Below are 21,047 nucleotides of genomic sequence, written 5' to 3' on the forward strand. Positions count from 1 at the left end.
ACCAAACAATGGCAGAACCAAGATCTACGTGCATACCTGATTTCCAGAACACCATTCTCTCCACTGCCAACCATTTGCTCCCATGGTTGTCGTTCCCACCCCCCTCCCCGAGTTCTTTTTCTTGAAAGATTCATCTGACAAGATGCATTTAATTCAGTAATAATTCAAGATCCCATTTGAGGGCCCAAGACACATAACTACCAATCAAAATGTCTACTTGATAGGCAATAATCAGTACCGAATCAGGCAGGCAATAATTGGGCAATAAATACAATTCTGAGTTTATACTATTAATTAATCTATTCAGCTTTATTACCAATAAATGTGTTTCCCATGAGGCCTTTGAAATAGATTCCTTAGCACTTGTGAGGGACAAATCCCAAGAGTTTTTAAATCTTCAAATTCCCAAATACCTCTATGGCATGTAATTTCCTCCATAAGATAAAATAAAGTGTAACTGAAAAATATAACTAATCTTTTAGACTTTTACTGAATCAATAAAAGCAGTCTAATTTCTAAAGCCATTTTCTGGTTAAGAATAACCTCTTATTTCTATTGCCAACTTTAGCAACTGTTTTCTTTAGATCCTTTCTCCCCCTCTCCACTCCCCAAAAAAGAAAAAACGATTTAATTACGTTTAAAAGTTTCAAAGCGGGAAGAAAATAGAGAACAATGAAGCCATATCACGGTGCAGATCTTAAGCCATCTAGTCTCACTAACTTAAGTATCTCATCCCCAGCTCACCAACCTAACAGCAAGCAAGATTTGCATAGACATTTTAGCAATAAAATATTGTAAGTCTAGAAGTTGGAGGATGTGTGTGTGTGTGTGTGTGTGTGTGTGTGTGTGTGTGCGCGCGCGCGCGCGCGTGACTATCTAAAACTACAAATGTTAGATCTGCAAATGCCAGGGGTCTCATAAAATAATCCAAAGATCCCCCTTTATACCTTGGGGGTATACCCATGGGATCCTAGACCATAGACTATGTTTTGAAGAAAGTAAAATATAAGTGGAATAACTTGTATCTTAACTATAAAGATTACAAATTTCTCTATTAAGGTATAAGAATTTGACATACGTGTTTGACAACTAAATTTTCCTTTATTTTCACCTTTGTGCCCAGTCTGACTGAAATTCATCTGGAACTGCTCTTACATGGAAATATGAGAGCAGCTGACATACTGTTGGGCTATTTAAGTACCTGAATCTGTTCTTGAGTCCACTGGTCGAGGTTAACTGATTTTACCCTGGATATGTGCACCCCCAGATTCCTGTGGATTCCAGCACATCGAATGCAGATGAATACACCAATGTTCCAGGAGGCCCATCGTGGCCCTGTGAAGGTCGAGAACAGGGCATTAAAATACAAATTAAAACAACATTCAAGGCCCAAGCTGGAATATTTAGGTTATCAGACATTTCTGCTAGAACATAAATGAGAGAATTGTTACCACATTCACCTTTTTTTTATTGATTTCGTTCACTTCTCCATGGATCGGCACTTTTTTTTTAAGTTTAGTTTAAATTTAAGGGTACAGTACAGTGTTTTTTTAGTACATTCACACAGTTGTGCAACCATCACCACTATTTAATTCCAAAGCATTTCAATTACCCAAAAAGAAATAAACTCCTTAACAGGCACTCCCCATTTCCTCTCAACTCCTCCTGCCCCCCCCCTCCCCCCGCCAGACCCCTGGCAACCACAAATCTCTTTCTGTCTCTATAGATCTGCCAATTCTGGATATATTATGTAAGTGGAATTATACAATATGTGGGCATTTGTGTATGGAGTGGCTTTGTACAGTGTCTGAGAACATGACTGTTAGAATGCAGAGTTACTATACTGTTACTTATATAAAAAATATCCCAGGGGAAAAGTGCAAATTCATGTCACATTCTATTTAGTAGCTTACATGAATAACCTTCTCTCAAGAAACTTTTCAATGGTGGTGGGGCCTGGATTCAATTTTCCTACTAGGAAAAAAGATACAGACATGCCATGCCAGCCCAAGTCTCAACCTGAAATTTAAAACTTTATTATCTTCCCTTCCCCACCAGGCCTATAAAATATGCATCCTGATTAACTTAATAGCATCCTTTCCCTTCGAGCTGATGTCCCTACTTTACCCAACTACACAATTATCTCAATTCAAGATTGTCAAATAATATAGATGCTTATTGCAATAAAAAAGAAATCTCAGATATAAATTTTAATATAAAGAACTTGCCAACTTTGCTCATCCTAATAATCACTCTGGAAAATCATCAAACTCCTCTTTATAATTTTTATACAAGAAAGAAACAACTTCCTTTTATATGATACCCGCCAAAAAAATTACTGAAAGTCACTAATATTTTCTTCTCTGTCATTCCACTAGAAAAAATTTGCCACATAAAATAAGCACGCTATCCCAGTTAGAGGTTGCATTGAAGAGTGAAAAGACACCCACTGATTTTTTCAGAGATAAATGGGGCCTGTGTTTGGAAGAACCAAGGGCACCAGACTTCAATTCTGCCAGACACAATCACTTGGTTGGTCTGCAGGTTTTGACAGCAGGGTTAAAAAAAAATTTTTTTTTAATGTTTATTTATTTTTGAGAGAGAGAGACAGAGTGCAAGCGGGGAAGGGGCAGAGAGAGAGGGAGACACAGAATCTGAAGCAGGCTCCAGGCTCTGAGCTGTCAGCACAGAGCCCATCATGGCTGGAACTCAAAAATCATGAGATCATGACCTGAGCCGAAGAAGGATGCTTAACTGACTGAGCCACCCAGGCGCCCCTGACAGCAGTTTTAATGAAGCAATGCTAGAATCGTATGGCAGAAAATTATTCTTAGAAATCTGAATTCACCATTATTATAAATAAGAATGTAATTTCTTTATAGCATTCAGACATTCTGGCAAATACTACAAATGCAGAAAGCTCAAATCCTCCCTATAACCACCAGGTGGTGTTCTCTGCCTGAGATTTTATCCCAATAACGTCTTACTGCTATTATCTTGATAGGCTCAGATTTATCTTCAGCCCCTTGAAACCCCTAGATTGATTTGCATAGTAGGTCTGCCATATAGTTAACACACACAAATGATTAACACACATCTTTCAGTGGCAGGGAGCTATATAAAAACAAAATGAAAAGCCTAAACAGATGTGAATGTGGTTTCTTAAGGGTGTGGTGTGTCTACTTTGGGCTATAGTTTTCATAAAGGAATTCAGATAAAATTTAAGTTATATAGGATTAAAAAATGAGACCAAGGGTGCTTGGGTGGCTCAGTCAGTTGAGCATCTGGCTCTTGATTTTGGCTCAGGTAATGATCTAAGGGTGGTGAGATCAAGCCCTGCGTCGACTTTGCACATGCACCCACTTTCTCTTTCAAAAAAAAAAAAAAAAAAAACAAAGAAAACGAAAAGAAAAAGGGGGACCAAAAGCTAACATTTCATGTTTCTTTACCATTTTCTCTTTGCTCTAGATTCTAGAACTAATGACGAGATAGTTAAAATATATTTGTTTCCTAACACAATCAAAAGCCACAACACTAATTAAAAGTTAGCCGTGCAATGTTCTGCCATTTGCTTCCTGGCTCTAAGTCCAGAGGGTGATTCCCAATCATCACTGCCACTGCTGTGGACTTTCTCCAGCTCTCATTCCAGAGTACGTAAAGTCCTTTTGCCTCTGAGGAATACATTACCGAGACCTGATACTCTGGAGCCACTGACGAGGCCTCATTACAGAGGCAATAATAATTAATGCAGGCAATAATATTTTCATGAAAGTCAGAGGACAGCCTCCTCTTCTCCCCTCCCACATCTCTCCATAACCTTTTCCCAGTGAAATAGTAACAGTTCTAACTTGGCCACTCAGCATCCTTTAGTTTTCAGCCACTAGATTTACTAATCAATAACTGCATGCTCCATAAAAGATTATGAAATTGCAGAAGAGGAAAAGACAAAAGACAAAAGTTACTTTATATGGCTGAAAATGTAGGGGAAAGGTGTCGTTATTAAAAGTACAATCTATACAGCCAGAAAAAACTTTGGTTTGAATGTCAGCTCCATCAATTATTAGCTGTGCAGCCTTCAGAGATATTTAAATTTTCTAAGCCTCAGTTTCTTCATCTGTAAAATGTGTATCTCACAGAATACAGACGGACAATATGAGAGAGCCCCATGTAATAACATGGTACAGAATGAGATTTCCAGAACCCATCTCCCACTCATCTTCACTGTAAAGGCTGGTTAACTCATTCATATACATATACGAACACTATGCCCCATCACAGAATGCTTCTTTTTAGACAGGAATATGAGTTCCAGTCCTAAAATGTCAGAACCAAAATTGACTGACTAAATACCCCAAAGAAGAAATCTACCCTGGATCCCATTTCAAATCTTCTAAAACACATGAAATTTTAACCAGCTTCATCTCCCTGAAAATATTCTTTGAAAATACGCTATCTAAACCCCCACCTATTCCCCTTCTCTGCTTGACTCCCCCACTCTGCCTTTGTGCCCACACATGTCTTCATGACACATACAAAGGCCCAAAACTGTCAACCTGACACACTTTGATTCCACAGTACCTTGTACTGGTGCTACCAAGGCCTGCCTACTTAAATCTGGTAAACTTCATTGTTCGATACACATTGGTCATGGCAATGAAGGAGAAAATACAAAAGATACCACTCCGAAGTTGAAAATGGAGAGAGACTCTGAGAGGCAATGTTCCGAACTATTTTGAAAACAAACAAAATAGAAAAGCAATATAAATTGATAGTAATTAGCACAACACAAGAACAAGGTCATGGATAAGTGAACATATTCCACAGGTGCTTCACAGCAGACTCTGGAAGCATTAAACAGTGTTAAAATTAAATGCAATCACTCTGCAATAAGCAATCATGAAAATTTAAAAAGTATATGAATTTGGTTGATCTATCAAGAATTTGACTGTAGTTAGTACTAGCCCAGTATCAGGGAAATCTAGGTTTACACTGACTAGTTGCATGTGTTTTGACAAGTCTCTCTAGGGCTTATGTTTCCATTTGTAAAATGGAAAGCATGTAATTAAATACTATTTACGTTCAACTACTGGACAGTTTCTACATACCAACTACTGCTGCCCTGCTGTAAATTTCTTTTGCTGCTCCAACTTCCCCCACCACCAAAGCTGCTAGCCTTAGTGGGTTCTGGGCTTGAGAAGTCAGCAGAGAGAAGAAAACTAGAATCACAGATAGCTTGAAGCTACTATTATAATAATTACAGCTTGTTGATCTCTAACCTATAGAGTTCCAAACAAATAAATATTGAGCAAAAGAAAAACACACTGAGTGCTTGGGTGGCTCAGTTGTTAAGCATCTGACTTGGGCTTAGGTCATGATCTCACGGTTCATGAGTTCAAGTCCCACATCAGGTGAGCACAAGCCCCACTTCGAGTGACCCACACTTCTCTCTCTCTGCCCCTCATGCGATTCTCTCTCTCTCTGCCTCCCCCCCCCCCCAAAAAAAGAAAAACACACTAATAAATTGATGGCTACCCATAAGGAGACTTGTCAGCATCACGGAACTGTTGAAAAGCTCTTCAACAGGAAGGGTCAAGGAAAAGAAAATCTCTTTCATCTTACTACATCCAAGCCCTGTTGAATCTACCCTGGAAACTCCCTGAATCTATCAATCTCTACCTAAACCTATAAGCATTCATTCTTGGAACATTATTTGCTGAGTACCTACTATGTGCCAAACACTCTGCCTACCTAAGTACTAGGGATACAAAGGCAGAGACAGTACAGATGAGATCCCCAGATTCAAAGAGCTCACAGACTAATTGGTCTCCAGCCTCCTACCAGAATAAACTTTCTTTTAAAAAAAATGTTTATTTACTTATTTTGAGAGAGTCCTTATTTTGAACATTCCTCCCCACCTCCTTGCAAAGGAGCAGGGGAGGGGCAGAAGAGAGAGGGAGACGGAATGTGCTGTCAGCGCAGAGCCGGACTGGGCTCTAAATCATGAACTGTGAGATCATGACCTGAGCCAAAATCAAGAGTTGGATGCTTAACGGACTGAGCCACCAGGCACCCCAGAATCTTTCTAAAACTTAAACCTGTACAGATCAGAAGCCTGAATATTAACTTTACACGTGTCTCATATATAGGTGTGAAAATGTAAACTGGTGCAAATTTTCTGAATGGCATATTCCAAACTGAGCTCTCAGTCTTGACACAAAACCTGCTCTTTCTCCATCCTTCTTAGGGTCTTAGTCAGTTACACCTCCACCCATTCAATTGCATCAGTCAGAAATGTACACCTTTCTCCTTCCAACCCCATATCTACATCATCACCAAGATCAAAATATCTCTCAGTTCAGTATCCCTTCTCTTCATCGGCAACCCTATTTCTCTAATACAAAGTCTCCAGACCGCCTGGACTGGTGCAATAACCTCCTGACACCTCCCCACTTTTATGTTCTCATCTCCGCCAGCCCCAAACCAAAACCATTCTCCACAAAACAGCCAGCTTGAACTCTTAGAGAAGCAAAAGGGACCTTTTGTAAAGAGCCATGTAAAACCCTTCTGTGAAAGGCTTCCCTCTCTCACTGTGGGATTAAACAACAAAATCCTTAACATGGTCTCCAAAGTCCACGTGATCTGGCCCGCGCCTACTTCCCCAGTCTGTCAACTCCAATACCAGTCTTCTTTCATTTCCTCAAAGCACCAATACATTCCTTACTTGGCTTTTGGCCTTTACACACTGACCCCACTGCCTAAAAAGCTCTCTCCCCAACCACCATCTGCCACTTATAGCCTGGTCAACTCCTGTATCTATCAAAGATCTCAGCTGAAAAGTTTCTTCCTCAAAGGAACCCCTCGGCCTCCCAATCAAAACCAGAGAATAATCTCTCTTCCATCTTTTCTTCTGGTTTTTGCATTTTATTACAGACAGTGTCAAACACACAAAAGCAGAGTCTAATTAACCACCACCTTCTGCAATTATCAACCTCTGGCCAATGTCTTTTCAGTTATATTCCCACACACTTTCCCTTTCTCCCAACCGTGGAACATTTTGAAGCAAATCTCAAATATTATACCATTTGATCTGTACATGATTTGGTGTAAGTCAGTAAAAGATAAGGACTTTTTAAAGATTATAAACCTTCATTTACCCTTTAGTTTCTTAAGCTGTACAACATTTTGTCATGTTTTTATTTGTGCAGCTGTGTACCACCTCTTTTCCACTAGACTGTAAGTGTCACAAGAGCAAACAGCAGATAATATTTTAATTTTAATATTTTAATATGTAAAATACCAAAAGATATTTTTTTCTGGGGAGTAGCGTTGTGAAATATCTATTTCCTTCTCTATATTTTTGTGTACTTACTGAATGGTTTGCAATGAACCTGTGTTACTTCTGTAATGAGAAAGAACAGTACAGGTATTTTAAAAACAGCACAGCCACCCATGCCTCCTTATTGGCTGCAAGAGAGGTTGAAACTCCTTAACATGACAGATAAAGCCCTCTAAAAGCCTGTGCTTTATACATGCTGAGGAAATCATCATTCTGAAATTTGCCATGCGCTCACACCTGTTTGCCTACACCATTCTTCCTACCTGGAATGGCTTTCTTCTCATTCCCTGCTTCACAAACTTCAAATCCAGTCCAATGCCACCTCCTCTGTGAAGCTCTCTAATGGAATAAATCTTGACCTTATTTATGGCTAATAGTGTCTATGTACTTTGCTCTTCTAATACTCAATATCTTATTATAGCTAGTTGCTTACGGTCTCTCTTGCCCTAAATAGAATGTGAGCTCTAAAAGGCAAGGACCACACGCCTTCATCATTTACCCCAAATACTTAGCACAATGCAAGCAACTAGTGTATCCAAAACTAATATTTTTTAAACCATTTTTTGTCAACGTTTATTTATTTTTGGGACAGAGGGAGACAGAGCATGAACGGGGGAGGGGCAGAGAGAGAGGGAGACACAGAATCGGAAACAGGCTCCAGGCTCTGAGCCATCAGCCCAGAGCCCGACGCGGGGCTCGAACTCCCGGACCGCGAGATCGTGACCTGAGCTGAAGTCGGACGCTTCACCGACTGAGCCACCCAGGCGCCCCGCAAAACTAATATTTTTTACATGAAGTCATCAATAAGATAAAAGTAATATAATTTTTTTTCCTGTTTTGCAAAATGAAGGGAGATGTTTTCAAACACCTTAAAGGTGAAGCTACCACACAGAAAAGGGATTAAGTTACTTTGGTGAGGCTCCAAAGGCAGAGCTAGCACCAGTGAGTAGAAGTGGATTTTAGCACACTCTGGGGAAGAGTTCTGAAACAATTAAGGCTGTGTGAAAACAAATGCAGCCTATCCTGAAATGGCAGAATCCAGTTAAGTGCAGGTGTGCAAGCAGAGGCTGGATGATCATTCCTCAGGGACGGCAGAGACATGATCCCTGCATGATCTCTTCTACTATCACAGTTCTATTAGCTGATTTGTAGGTAACGGTGGGGTTCCTTCCTGCTTGGCATTCCATGGTTCTGAAGATGCAACATGAGATAATCAATTTATGAAGATGTTAAGGCTCGATGAACTTAAAGAACTGAGTCAAATGCAGTTCACGGAGCTTGTGACTGGCACTGAAAACTGGTTTGAATGTGATAACACACGTGAGGAAGAAGCCAAATCAACAAACTCTGGTTTGAAAACAGGTTATTTCTCTTTGACTTGGCCTGTCATTAACTCCAACATGAAATTTGGGAGGCAAAGTGATGAAGATGCAGTGATTGTTTTAAGAACAATTCTAATGATGGTTACCTCATTTCCACTCACCAGATCCCTTCACCCCCTGTTTCACTACGAAGAAGAATGCACAGAAAGGCCGGTGCTTCTTGGAGAAATTAAGTAAGTCTGCTGAGAGGTATGTCTACCAGCCTATTTTCACCTATACAAGAGAGAATTCACTTAGTTCCTTGTTCCAAAATAACAATAAACAGTAACTTTGAACTTCTGTAAGCACGAACATTTTAAGGAACCAGCACATCAGAACAAGGGCTTACTCAATCAACCTCTGCTCTCAGAATGTTCTGCAAGAGAAGTTCCTTTCCATCTGGTCTCTCTTGCAAGAATGTTGTTTCCTTTTTTCAAAATGAGACACCATTCACATTCATGTATTTGAAAGAAAAACGGAAGTTAAGCTTTTTAAATGTTTGAGACAAAGCAAATTGAAACATTTCTGAGACTGATTAGAGAATAAAGGTAAATACTACCCCAAGAAATGTTAATTTGGGAAATCCGAGGTAGAAAGAACCTCAGAAGTCACTAAGTCTAAGCCCTCACTGAATGTGGGCAATCCTTCTTCAGGTGACCACCTGGGTCCTCCTTGAACAGCTCCAGTGCTAAGTCAGTTATATACCATTTCAAAAGACAGTCACTTTTACTGTTAGACGGCATTCATTATTAGAGATGCCTTATACTGAGTCCCGTTATTCTGCATTTTTATCTCCTGGTGCTACATCTACACTCCTCTCATATTTACATAAAATAACACGATGTGCAAGATAAAGACATGTAAGATATGGGGCACCCGGGTGGCTCAGTCAGTTAAGCATCTGACTTCCGCTCAGGTCATGATCTCACAACTCGTGAGTTCGAGCCCCATATCAGGCTCTGTGCCGACAGCTCAGACAGAGCCTGGAGCCTGCTTCGGATTCTGTCTCCCTCTCTTCTGCCCCTCCCCCACTCCCACGCTGTCTCTGTCCATCCAAAATAAATAAACATTGAAAAAAAAGACACGCAAGATAAAGACGGAAGTTTGGAGATTCTAGTAGAAGATAGCAGCTGTTATACACTCAACCAAAATATGAGATAGGTGAACCAACTCAACTCAGGACATCAGTGATAAAACAGAGATAGCAATCAGCTTGCTATGACATCAGTGGAGACGAAGCAGAGCAACATTATCCTCCTACCAGGTAGCCAGAAAAAGGTTAGTGAAGTACAACACTGCTAAGTCCTCATTGATGAAATGATTAGTCAACTTAAAATGGCTTTTCTCTAAAGACATTAAAGCTAAGAAATCAGTAGGGAAGCAGACACTCTTCATCTTTCTGTACGTGTCAGCAGTGCTTACAGATCTGGATTTGCCTGGACTTTGCTCAGCCCTGGGCAAGGGAGGACCAAAAAATTAAATATAACTGAAAAAGAGCCTATAGGAATTACATAGCCAAAGGGCCCAAAACAAGGCACATGTCTATAGCTGAGCGCAGCAACTTTCCTCAGCAACTCTATACAGTGGCTATTCATTTCCTTTAAATCCTAGCAAAAACAGTAATTGCTCTGAACTAGTCCAAAACATGCTTGTACATATCTCATGTTATTTACTTAGCCCCTGCTATCCGCAGAGCTAAAAATATGGGTTATCTAAGCTGTACCACAAAATCAGCTGTTTGACTTCAGGCAAGTCAATTCACTTCTCCAAGAGTCAATTTCCTTACCTAGATTAGATTATCTCTGAAATCTACCTCTTCTAAAACGTAGTAACAGTATCTCTAAAATTCATTGAACTACTCTGAAAAGACTATAGGAAGGGCAGTTAACTTTTAGTAAATGTAGGTTCAAGGTCCACCCCAGTCTTAGTTTCCTGGTCCATAGTAGGTAGGGATTCACTGTAGGTTAGGCTATATAACTCATCCTATCTGTCCTGGCAATAGATAACTAGTGCATACTTAGGTGATCTTACTGGTAATAAAGAACTACCAAATCAACCAACCTGTACCATTATTATTCAACTCTTCAGAACACTTCAGAAGGGAAAGGGCAGGGTCCTAGTTTGGCCTTTTTCCTGCCCCCCCCCCCACCCCCCGAAAAGGACATTCTGGCAAGGTATGTTCTGATGATGTCATTACCCCATTCAAAGACATGTAACTGGACCTTCGTGGTCAAGTGAACTCCAAAATCCTAAGTGTGGCTTAAATTCTTGCCTGATCGGGGCCTTTCTAGAATCAATTCTTATTACTCCTCTCCTCACACGAAGACATCACTCCCCCCTTAAAACCACATATACAGGTGCCAGCTGCTATGTTCCAGCCTCACAGAGAAATGTTGGAGGGTCAATCCTACCCATAGACACCCAGAGGCCTTTTTCACACTCAGGGACAGGACACAGACAGAGGGACTCCTGGGCGTGGTAAGTCCCTGATTCCAAACAGAGGGCCTCCTGACTGCCACAAAGTGTCTTTCCAGCCAGTCCTGGACCAGCTGTTCTTGGTGGTGCTGTCTGAAAGCTTGAGACAAGGCCCAAGTCTCTTGGGGTTTCCCTGGGAGGTTCTGGTATGTGCTGCTATGACTGTTTTTATAGTAAAGAACAAACATATTTTAAGGAGAGGAAAAGAGTTAGTCAAAAGATTTTCTGCCCGGGGTTGAAGAATCTCATAAAGTCAAGGAGAAGATTAGGCTGATTGCACAAGCTGATGCCTCCAGTGGAGGCTAGTCTTCTGATATTATGAACACAGAGTATGACAAAAAATACAAATCTCAATATATCCACCTCTTCACTTTAACACACAATAGGCTTTCTCAAAAAAAGAATAGAAAAGTGAGCCCCCTAAACTTTCATTTCATGCAGTGATGACAGCTTGCCTTCGAGGACACACACGGTCACTCAAAGATACATTGAAATCTCTCCAATTCCTAGAGACTGGTGCCAAAACACTAAGAGCATCTCAGAAGAATGTAGAACAACTTCAGAGGGGAAGAACGGATGGTGTGGTTGAAAACACGCATCTTCAGGAAAGCCTAGAGTTGCTTTCCCAAGAAGCCGCAGGACGGAAGCAGAGTACGGGAACAGGAGGAAAAAAAAAATGCTTGAAAACTCAAAGACGCAAATGAAATAAGTTGCAAATGATACAGAGAGCCGGCTAAAAATCTATGACTGAAGTGTGCTGGAAATGATAAACCTGCCTGCTCTCTAGAGAATATTACGCGAATGACAGCAATTTGGGATTAGACAAAGAGAGTGGATCAGAAAATGGAGACCACCTAGACGAGGAGTCCAAAGGCAACTTGAAGAAACTCGTCCATGCCGTTACCTTAAATGTCCCTTTAAAAAGGCTTGAAGGAGAAAAGGCAGGAACATTTAAACAATTATGTGAAGAAAGTCAAATGAAAACAAGAGCCTGCAGGTCCAGTGAAATTTCCAAACGGAGCAGGCATCTTGACAGTTTGACTATTCACAGCTTGAAAGTGAAACTCCAAAGCTTCAGCTGAAACTTCAAACGCTGACGGGACTACAGCAAGAACATATAATGAAACATGCAGAAGGTTCATTAACAAGGTAACTTACTGCTTAGAAATAAAGAAACTTCCCAAAGTGTACAAAACATCAGCAGTGTATAACAGAAGTGCAACTCCTACAGAAAGAGGGCCAAAGACCTTGAGAGAGAACTGGAGAGAAATATTTTTCCTCTGCCAAAGATGGATTATGTTCCATGAGAAAAAAGCTCAACAAAGTTGGTTGGCATCCCTGTCGACTGGGAGGAAAGCTCAATGAGCTAAGAAAAGAAAATGGTCCCAGCAGACAAATACTGGCTCACAGAAAGTTTAAATTCCAACTTCTCCCAAGTGGCTAATTCATCAAGCAGAAGCCTGAGAGGGTCAGGGCACGCTTTCCCTTCATCAGGTTCCCCAGGAATGAAGAGGGTTAAACTGTGAGGCCTGAGGGTCACATGCAAATTTGATTTAGCTTCAACAGCAGTTGCCTCCTGAACATCCACAACCACAGCAGGACATTTGCCTATTTCTCTCTTTAAAAGTAATTTCGATTTACCTCTTTTTTAGGAAATGGCTGTTATTTAATTGATACTACATTTGCTCTCATTATAATTCCTGAGCCAGTGCTTAATATAATTCTTAGGAACACGTTATTACCAATTAATTGGACTCTCTAGAATTGGGCAGTATAACTAGTGTGCTTTGACAGTAATAAAATAGCCACTATTACTTAAGCCATTAATTGAAGTTTGACACAACCAGGTAGAGACACTTGAAACAATACAGAAAATGCAACGAGCTGTTATTTAAAAATCTACAAAAGTAACTTAATATTTATCAAACAAATTTTGATTTGTTTTTTAAGTTTTACTTATTTTTTTTAGTAATCTGTACACCCGACGTGGGGCTCGAACTCATGACCCTGAGACCAGGTGTCGCATGCTCCACTGACTGAGCCAGCCAGGTGCCCCGTAAATTTTGATTGATTGGTTTTAAAAACCATGCAACCCAGGGGCGCCTGGGTGGCGCAGTTGGTTAAGCGTCCGACTTCAGCCAGGTCACGATCTCACGCTCCGTGAGTTCGAGCCCCGTGTCAGGCTCTGGGCTGATGGCTCAGAGCCTGGAGCCTGTTTCCGATTCTGTGTCTCCCTCTCTCTCTGCCCCTACCCCGTTCATGCTCTGTCTCTCTCTGTCCCAAAAATAAATAAATGTTGAAAAAAAAAAAAAAACAAAAACAAAACAAAAAAACCCCCATGCAACACAAACAAAAAGTAAACAGCAACACCCCCAGCTAAATTTAGTAATATTTATATCCATTTACTTCTAACTTCATAGATTAGGGGAACTGACATTTTACAATTATTTGTTTCTTAATTGTTAAATTTCTTTATAACCTTTGCTATTTTGTTTAGAATGTGCTTTGTGGGGCACCTGGGTGGCTCAGTCGATTAAGTGTCTGACTCCTGATTTTAGCTTAGGTCATGATCTCATGTTTTTGTGAGATGGAGCTATGCTGACAGTGTGGAGCCTGCTTGGGATTCTCTCTCTCCCTCTCTCTCTGTCCCTCTCCTGCTCGAGCAGATGTGCACTCTCTCTCTCTCAAAAATAAACTTTAGAATGTGCTTTGTTGTAGGGGCGCCTGGGTGGCTCAGTTGGTCAGGCGTCTGACTTCAGCTCAGGTCATGGTCTCACAGCCCGTTAGTTCAAGCCCCGCGTCGGGCTCTGGGCTGACGGCTCAGAGCCTGGAGCCTGCTTCAGATTCTGTGTCTCCCTCTCTCTCTGCCCCTCCCCGACTCATGCTCTGTCTCTCTCTGTCTCAAAAATGAATAATAAAAACATTAAAAAAAAAAAAAAAAGAATGTGTTTTGCTGGTAAAAAGAAGAAGAGGGGCACCTGGGTGGCTCAGTCGGATAAACATTTGACTTCAGCTCAGGTCATGATCTCATGGTTCATTGCTTCAAGCCCCGAGTCAGGCTCTGTGCTAACAGCTCAGAGCCTGGAGCCTGCTTGGGATTCTATGCCTCTCGTGCTCTCTGTCCCTCTCCCGCTCGCACTCGATCTCTCTCTCTCCTTCAAAAATAAATAAAAATTTTTTTTAAAAAGAAGAAAAAGATGAAGAAGAAAGAAAGGAAGAAAAGAATGTGCTTTTGTATTTAACTGTTTTTAAATTTCATGCAGCCAAATAAAAGTTTCCCTTCTAAAAAAAAAAAAAACCCAGTGTGTACACAGTTCTTGTTAAATAAATGCTCCCTGAGAAAGCAGTACAAGTTGTGGCATATGCTGCTGGGCCTCCAAGTGGAAAGCCCCACTCTTTCTGGAGAATGTTGAATTTAACCCGGAGGATGAGGTCTCCTATGTCAACAACCTCAGGAAGAGGCCTGGATGCCTATCTACTAAGAAATGAGTAAAAGAGCCCTAAGTGAGCAACAGCACAAGGCTACTTTGGCTTTTACCTCTAGGTCAAGTTCTCTAGAGCATAAACTCCTGCGTGGTGGGTCCTTAGACAGCACCTTTCACATGGAGGAGAGCCTGGTGCTGAGCAAAAAGAAATCAAGCAAGGTAATCAAGAAGCTGGTCCCATAAAGCTAAGGCACAGAGACCTCAGAATTGGGAAGCAGAACAGGGACTAGAAACAAGCCAAGGTAGGATCAGCAATTAAACTTTGAAAGGGCGACTATTTTTTAGTTTCGTATATATTTTCTAAGAAAGTCCCTTTTTTATTCTCCCTTTGTACTCAAAGTTCTAAACAGTCTTTTTTTTCTTTTCTTTTTTGAAAGGGAGAGGGAGAGGAAGAGGGAGAGGGAGACGGAGAGGGAGAGGGAGAGGGAGACGGAGAGGGAGAGGGAGAGGGAGACGGAGAGGGAGAGGGAGAGGGAGAGGGAGAGGGAGAGGGAGAGGGAGGGAGAAGGAGGGAGAGGGAGGGAGAGGGAGGGAGGGAGAGAGGGAGGGAGAGAGGGAGGGAGAGGGAGGGAGGGAGAGAGGGAGAGAGAGAGAGAGAGAGAGAGAGGGAGAAAATAAATCTTAAGCAGGCTGGAGCAGGGCTCAATCTCACCACTATGAATGAGATAATGAGCTGAGCCAAATCAAGAGTCAGATGCTTCACTGACTGAGCCACCCAGGCACCCCAAAGTTCCAAACAGTCTTAAGAGGGCTAAGGGGAAAGAATGAGAGGAAGTGACTGTGTCTCTATGTGAGCCAGAGCTTTAGAGTAGACGTGGCAACACGTGAAAGCACCGATAATCCAGAAGAAGCTACCCAAAGTGGGAAAGAGAAGCAGGACACACTGGAGTTCCCTGGGATTCTCTCCCTGAATTCATATTCTGGAGATTCTAAAGTTTGGTCATAAGGAAAACTGGATTACTCATACTTTCTGATCAACTTAAGATCTCTCACAAATAGCTGTATCTGGGCTATTACTTGTACTTACAAAACATCATTTTATGAAAATCTTGCTCCATCCATTTTCCCAATCGAGCCTCTTCTCCTTCCTGCCCTGATTCCCACAGCATCTTATTGTTGTCCTGTGGCACTCATCTATGGTTGTTTTGTGGTTCAGTTTTATTTTTAGTTTTGGTTATTTCTGTGAGCTCCTTTAGGTAACAATGGCCCAATTTAGTATACTGTTAAAAAACCTAGTATTTTTCTTATGTGGACTTGAGGTTTAAATCACTTATTACTCAGAAAAATCACACAAAGGTAATTTAAATATCCTACACAGAAAGTTGGGGAAAGGGTGTCCTTACTGCTCTTTGTCTCCTAGTTAGCCCATGATATTTTGGCTCTAGCCAATTTCCTCTGCACAAAGACCCTGCTTAAAGCATTTATGAATACGATAGAAGAGTGGGGGCTGAGATACAGCGTCTCCAAAAAGGGAGGGAGGAAATAAAAAATAGCTGCTTTCATTGGGGGCAGGAAGGAGATTGTTTCATTAGGAGCTAAACAGTGAGACTATCTCAGTACGAACAATTGTTTGGCTTGAAGGCTCTATGTGGGCAATTACTCCAGCAAAAGCTCAGCTGGGATGGAACATAGAGCCTGCCAGGACCGAGGGATAGGGACCAACACAGGCTTACGCATTTAAATCATGGCTTTGGGATCCCACAGCATCCCAGTGAGGATGGTCACAAAACACACTCTACCCCAGTCAGCCAACAGCATCATTCTGTACCCAACCTAGTCAAGACTGTAGATTTATAAGAAATGAGGAAAAGATGGCACTGGGGGCAAATGCAAAATCATTCAACCAAAACCCAACATATTATAGCAAAAATAACAAGTATTAAAATTAGGTCTCATAAGGGAACTAGTACATTTCAATCACTACCTCATTGGTGTGAGGGAGGAGGTGGGGAGGAGGTATGTAGGGGAGGGATGGCTGAGCTAACAGCTAGGCAATCATTTCAAAGTCTGCAAGGTGGGGGTGCCTGGCTGGCTCAGTCAGCAGAGCACTGGACTTTCAATCTCAGGGTTGTAAGTTCAAGCCCCATGGTGGGTATAGAGATGACTTAAAAATAAAATCTTAATGGGGCGCCTGGGTGGCTCTGTTGGTTAAGCATCCAACTTCAGCTCAGGTCATGGTCTCATGGTTTGTGGGTTTGAGCCCCGCATCGGGCTCTGTGCTCACAGTTCGGAGCCTGGAGTCTGCTTCGGATTCTGTGTCTCCCCCTCTCTCTGCTCCTCCCCCACCCGTGCTCTGTCTCTCTCTCTCTCTCTCAAAAATAAATAAACATTAAAAAAAATAATAATAAAAAATAAAATCTTAAACAAACAAACAAACAAACAAACCCCAAAGTCTCCCAGGTGGACCTGATATTTCAACACTTGATATTATGATTAAACTATCACTCATGACCTCACTTTAGGCAGCAACAGCTAACTTGATCCACTAGAAGTCACAGTCTTCACTCCCTGGGGACACTTACTTCTTTACATTTTTTAGGTTGTTTCAGGTTAAAGCCTTAACTTCCTCTTTGCAACAAACAGTATCTACTCATATTCTAAAAATAATTCTGAAGATCCAAACCGAGCCCACTGGCTGGGAAATGCATATTTCTTCTTCTTTGGAAGAATTTCTTTAGTAGCTAAAGAAGAGTGATATAGCTCTTGACCAATGAGGTTGCTCTTCATTCACCATCCCCAGGATAGGTAATAAGCAGAAGAGGAACAAAATGAAAATAGATATTAAGAATAGCCCACATTCAATGAACTACTGGGACCTCCTCAAAATAAAAAGCTTCTGCACAGTGAAGGAAACAATCAGCAAAACTAAAAGGCAACCGACAGAATGGGAGAAGATATTTGCAAATGACATATCAGATAAAGGGTTAGTATCCAAAATCTATAAAGAACTTCCTAAACTCAACACCCAAAAAACAAATAATCCAGTGAAAAAATGGGCAAAAGACATGAATAGACACTTCTCCAAAGAAGACATCCAGATGGCCAAGCGACACATGAAAAAATACTCCACATCACTCATCAACAGGGAAATAAAATCAAAACCACAATGAGACACCACCTCACACCTGTCAGAATGGCTAACATAAACAACTCAGGCAACTACAGATGTTGGCGAGGATGCAAAGAAAGAGGATCTCTTTTGCATTGTTGGTGGGAATGCAAGCTGGTGCAGCCACTCTGGAAAACAATATGGAGGTTCCTCAAAAAACTAAAAATAGGGGGCGCCTGGGTGGCGCAGTCGGTTAAGCGTCCAACTTCAGCCAGGTCACGATCTCGCGGTCCGTGAGTTCAAGCCCCGCGTCAGGCTCTGGGCTGATGGCTCGGAGCCTGGAGCCTGTTTCCACTTCTGTGTCTCCCTCTCTCTCTGCCCCTCCCCCATTCATGCTCTGTCTCTCTCTGTCCCAAAAATAAATAAAAACGTTGAAAAAAAAATTAAAAAAAAAAAACTAAAAATAGAACTACCCTATGACCCAGCAATTGCACTACTAGGCATTTATCCACGGGATATAGGTGTGCTGTTTCAAAGGGACACATGCGCCCCCATGTTTATAGCAGCACTATCAACAATAGCCAAAGTATGGAAAGAGCCCAAATGTCCATGGATGGATAAATGGATAAAGAAAACGTGTTATACATATATACAATGGAGTATTACTCGGCAATCAAAAAGAATGAAATCTTGCCATTTGCAACTACGTGGATGGAACTGGAGGGTATTATGCTAAGTGAAATTAGTCAGTCAGAGAAAGACAAAACTCATATGCCTTCACTCATATGAGGACTTTAAAAGACAAAACAGATGAACATAAGGGAAGGGAAACAAAAATAATATAAAAACAGGGAGGGGGACAAAACAGAAGAGACTCATAAATATGGAGAACTGAGGGTGACTGGAGGGGTTGGGGGAGGGAGGATGGGCTAAATGGGTAAGGGGCACTAAGGAATCTACTCCTGAAATCATTGTTGCACTGTATGCTAACTAATTTAGATGTAAATTTTAAAAAATAAAAAATAAAATTAAAAAAAAAGAAAGAATAGCCCACATTCAAACAGTACCACTCTTTGCCCTCTAGAGCAGTGCTTCTCAACTGTAGCAACTTCCCCAAGAGGCAATGTCAATGTCTGGAGACATTTTTAGTTGTCACGATTGGCAGGGGTTGGGGACTGTCATGACTGGCATCTAGTGGGCAAGGCCAGGGAAGCTGGTAAACATCCTACAAGGCACAGGACAATCTCTCAACAAAGAAGTAGCCAAAATATCAATAGGGCTGATATTGAGAAGTTCTTCTCTACAGGAATTATTTCTAGGCCATTTAGTCTGAAGCACGTGAGATTTAAGAATATATCAATTCTGTGAAAAAGTCTTTTCTCTTGTTCTGTAACAAACAGATAAACATTAAGTACAGAAAGAACCATAAGGATTGTCTAGTCCAAGCACAGATGGAGAAACCAAGACCCAGAGAGGTCAAGTCATTTACCCAACTTCATAGAAGAAATCACCAGCTGGGCTGGAGCCAGAATCATCTTTCTATACCCCCAAAAGTGTGTTACACATAGATGCTCAATAATGGTTGCTAAACTGATACCCTGTTCTTTAGATGTTCTTTTCTATTACAACATACAATTCACTCTCTGCTACTGGGATGCCCAACAACTGAGATTGTGTGTGAAGGCTTATTCACACCTCTTCCTACCCACATTCCTCTTCCTCAAAAGAAGCCCAAAAGTGGAGAAGAGTGGAACATACCAGGGCTCCAGAACAAGTGGCCAGGCAGAATATGCCTTTCCATTATTTGAAGGGAAGCTCGTGCCTTTCACCCAGAAGGAGGCTTTACACAAAATCTGAGTCAACAAACAAACCCTTGTGTAAGACCATGACATATGGCCTTCTCTCTGCAATGGTGTGCAGCAGCTTTCCTAACACATCAGTGGATCCCCAACCAATGGCAAACAGACAGAAAATCAGGTCCAGTTTAACTGAATCACAGTTGTATCCAAACAAGCTAGAGAACTTTCATTTTCAAACAAACAGCATACTAGAAATGAATTCTGGGATCAAAGTACAGACAGCCCAGTGGCAAGGTGAATGTTAGTCATCTAAACAGTCCTGGCTTAAGGGAGGAGAGCAAAAGGTAGAGATTTGCCCTTTCAAAAAGAAAACACTCACTACCATGTTTCAAAACTCGCTGTTTCAGAATTGGGCATAATGAGATACGGGTCAGAAAGTGTGGGGCAATGGGGTGAGGCAAATGTCAACGGTGTGGACAGAAAGATCCTGCAAAAGGAACAGTGTGTAGAGGAACCCAGGGCAGGCCTCTAGGAGTAAAAATCGCAGCTTCAAAACAGCTAAAGCAGGGTTCTCCAAATTAAGTAAACCTGTTCCAGTGGGTACAAGAAGAGCTTCTAAAACTGCTGCAAGGTTATTATTAATTTCTGTAGCACCTGAGAGCAGTGTCTAAACATTTACTCCCTTCCCACAAAAAGGCTAAAGGAGTGCTTTTTCACCCTCCTGTTTCACACCCCATGCTACATTTCTCCCAAGATGATGTGTCACACGAAAACCTCCCACTGAGAGGGCAGAGTACTGGCTTCGTGACTGGCTCCCTCTTTCAGGGCGGCACAGATGCCAGAGCACAAAAAGGAGATGGCGCAAAGAAGTAACCACAATAAAGCAACCACGAAATTCACCTGCTCGGCTTCCTGGGCTGTCACAGGTCTTCAAACATCAGAGTTAACAGCATGAGGATGACTTTCAGAAAACAAAACAAAAAAAGAATATGATCTGAACACACATTAATAGAATAATAGCATTCATGATGGAGACGTGGACAATGTGCACCAGATGCTGTGCATTAGGTATACAGACATACATGGAACACACAGTCCCTGTCCTTGTGGAATTTACAGTCCAAGGAAAGCTCTTAAAACAGAACCAAAAAAATCTACCGCAAAACAAACAAAAAATGCAGCAGTATTACCCCCTTTCTACCAATGGAGGACTTCTAATCTACCTTCCCAGTAGACTGGTTAAGTGAAGGAGGACTGTATGAACAACAAAAGATGCTCATCAATGAACAACAACATGTCCATATATCAAGCATATAATGTGGAAGACTATGCATAAAATAAGAATGTATCTTGGGGGGCACCTGGGTGGCTCAGTTAAGTATCCAACTCTTGGTTTTGGCTCAGGTCATAATCTCATGGTTTGTGAGTTCGACCTCTGAGTCAAGCTCCACATTGACAGTGAGGAGCCTGCTTGGGATTCTCTCTTTTCCTCTCTCTCTCTCTCTCTCTGCCCCTCTCCTGCTTGCGTGTGTGCTCTCTCTC

The 21,047-nt window shown here is 41.5% G+C and overlaps 1 protein-coding gene across 4 annotated transcripts in view; it reads right to left on the bottom strand.

The window, feature by feature from the left end:
- The window catches only part of SMAP2 (small ArfGAP2), a 54,807-nt gene that overhangs the window by 14,994 nt on the left and 18,766 nt on the right, over nt 1–21,047 (bottom strand). For all 4 annotated transcript variants that reach the window (XM_047871469.1, XM_047871467.1, XM_047871468.1 and 1 more), the window contains exon 2: nt 1,202–1,335. Coding sequence is in view for 3 of the 4 variants with exons in the window: in XM_047871467.1 (XP_047727423.1) it covers nt 1,202–1,335 (134 nt within the window). In the remaining variant the exon portion in view is untranslated. The remainder of the gene's footprint in view (nt 1–1,201; nt 1,336–21,047) is intronic.

This window comes from Prionailurus viverrinus, chromosome C1, assembly GCF_022837055.1.
Source record: "Prionailurus viverrinus isolate Anna chromosome C1, UM_Priviv_1.0, whole genome shotgun sequence".
NCBI classification, from domain to species: Eukaryota; Metazoa; Chordata; class Mammalia; order Carnivora; family Felidae; genus Prionailurus; species Prionailurus viverrinus.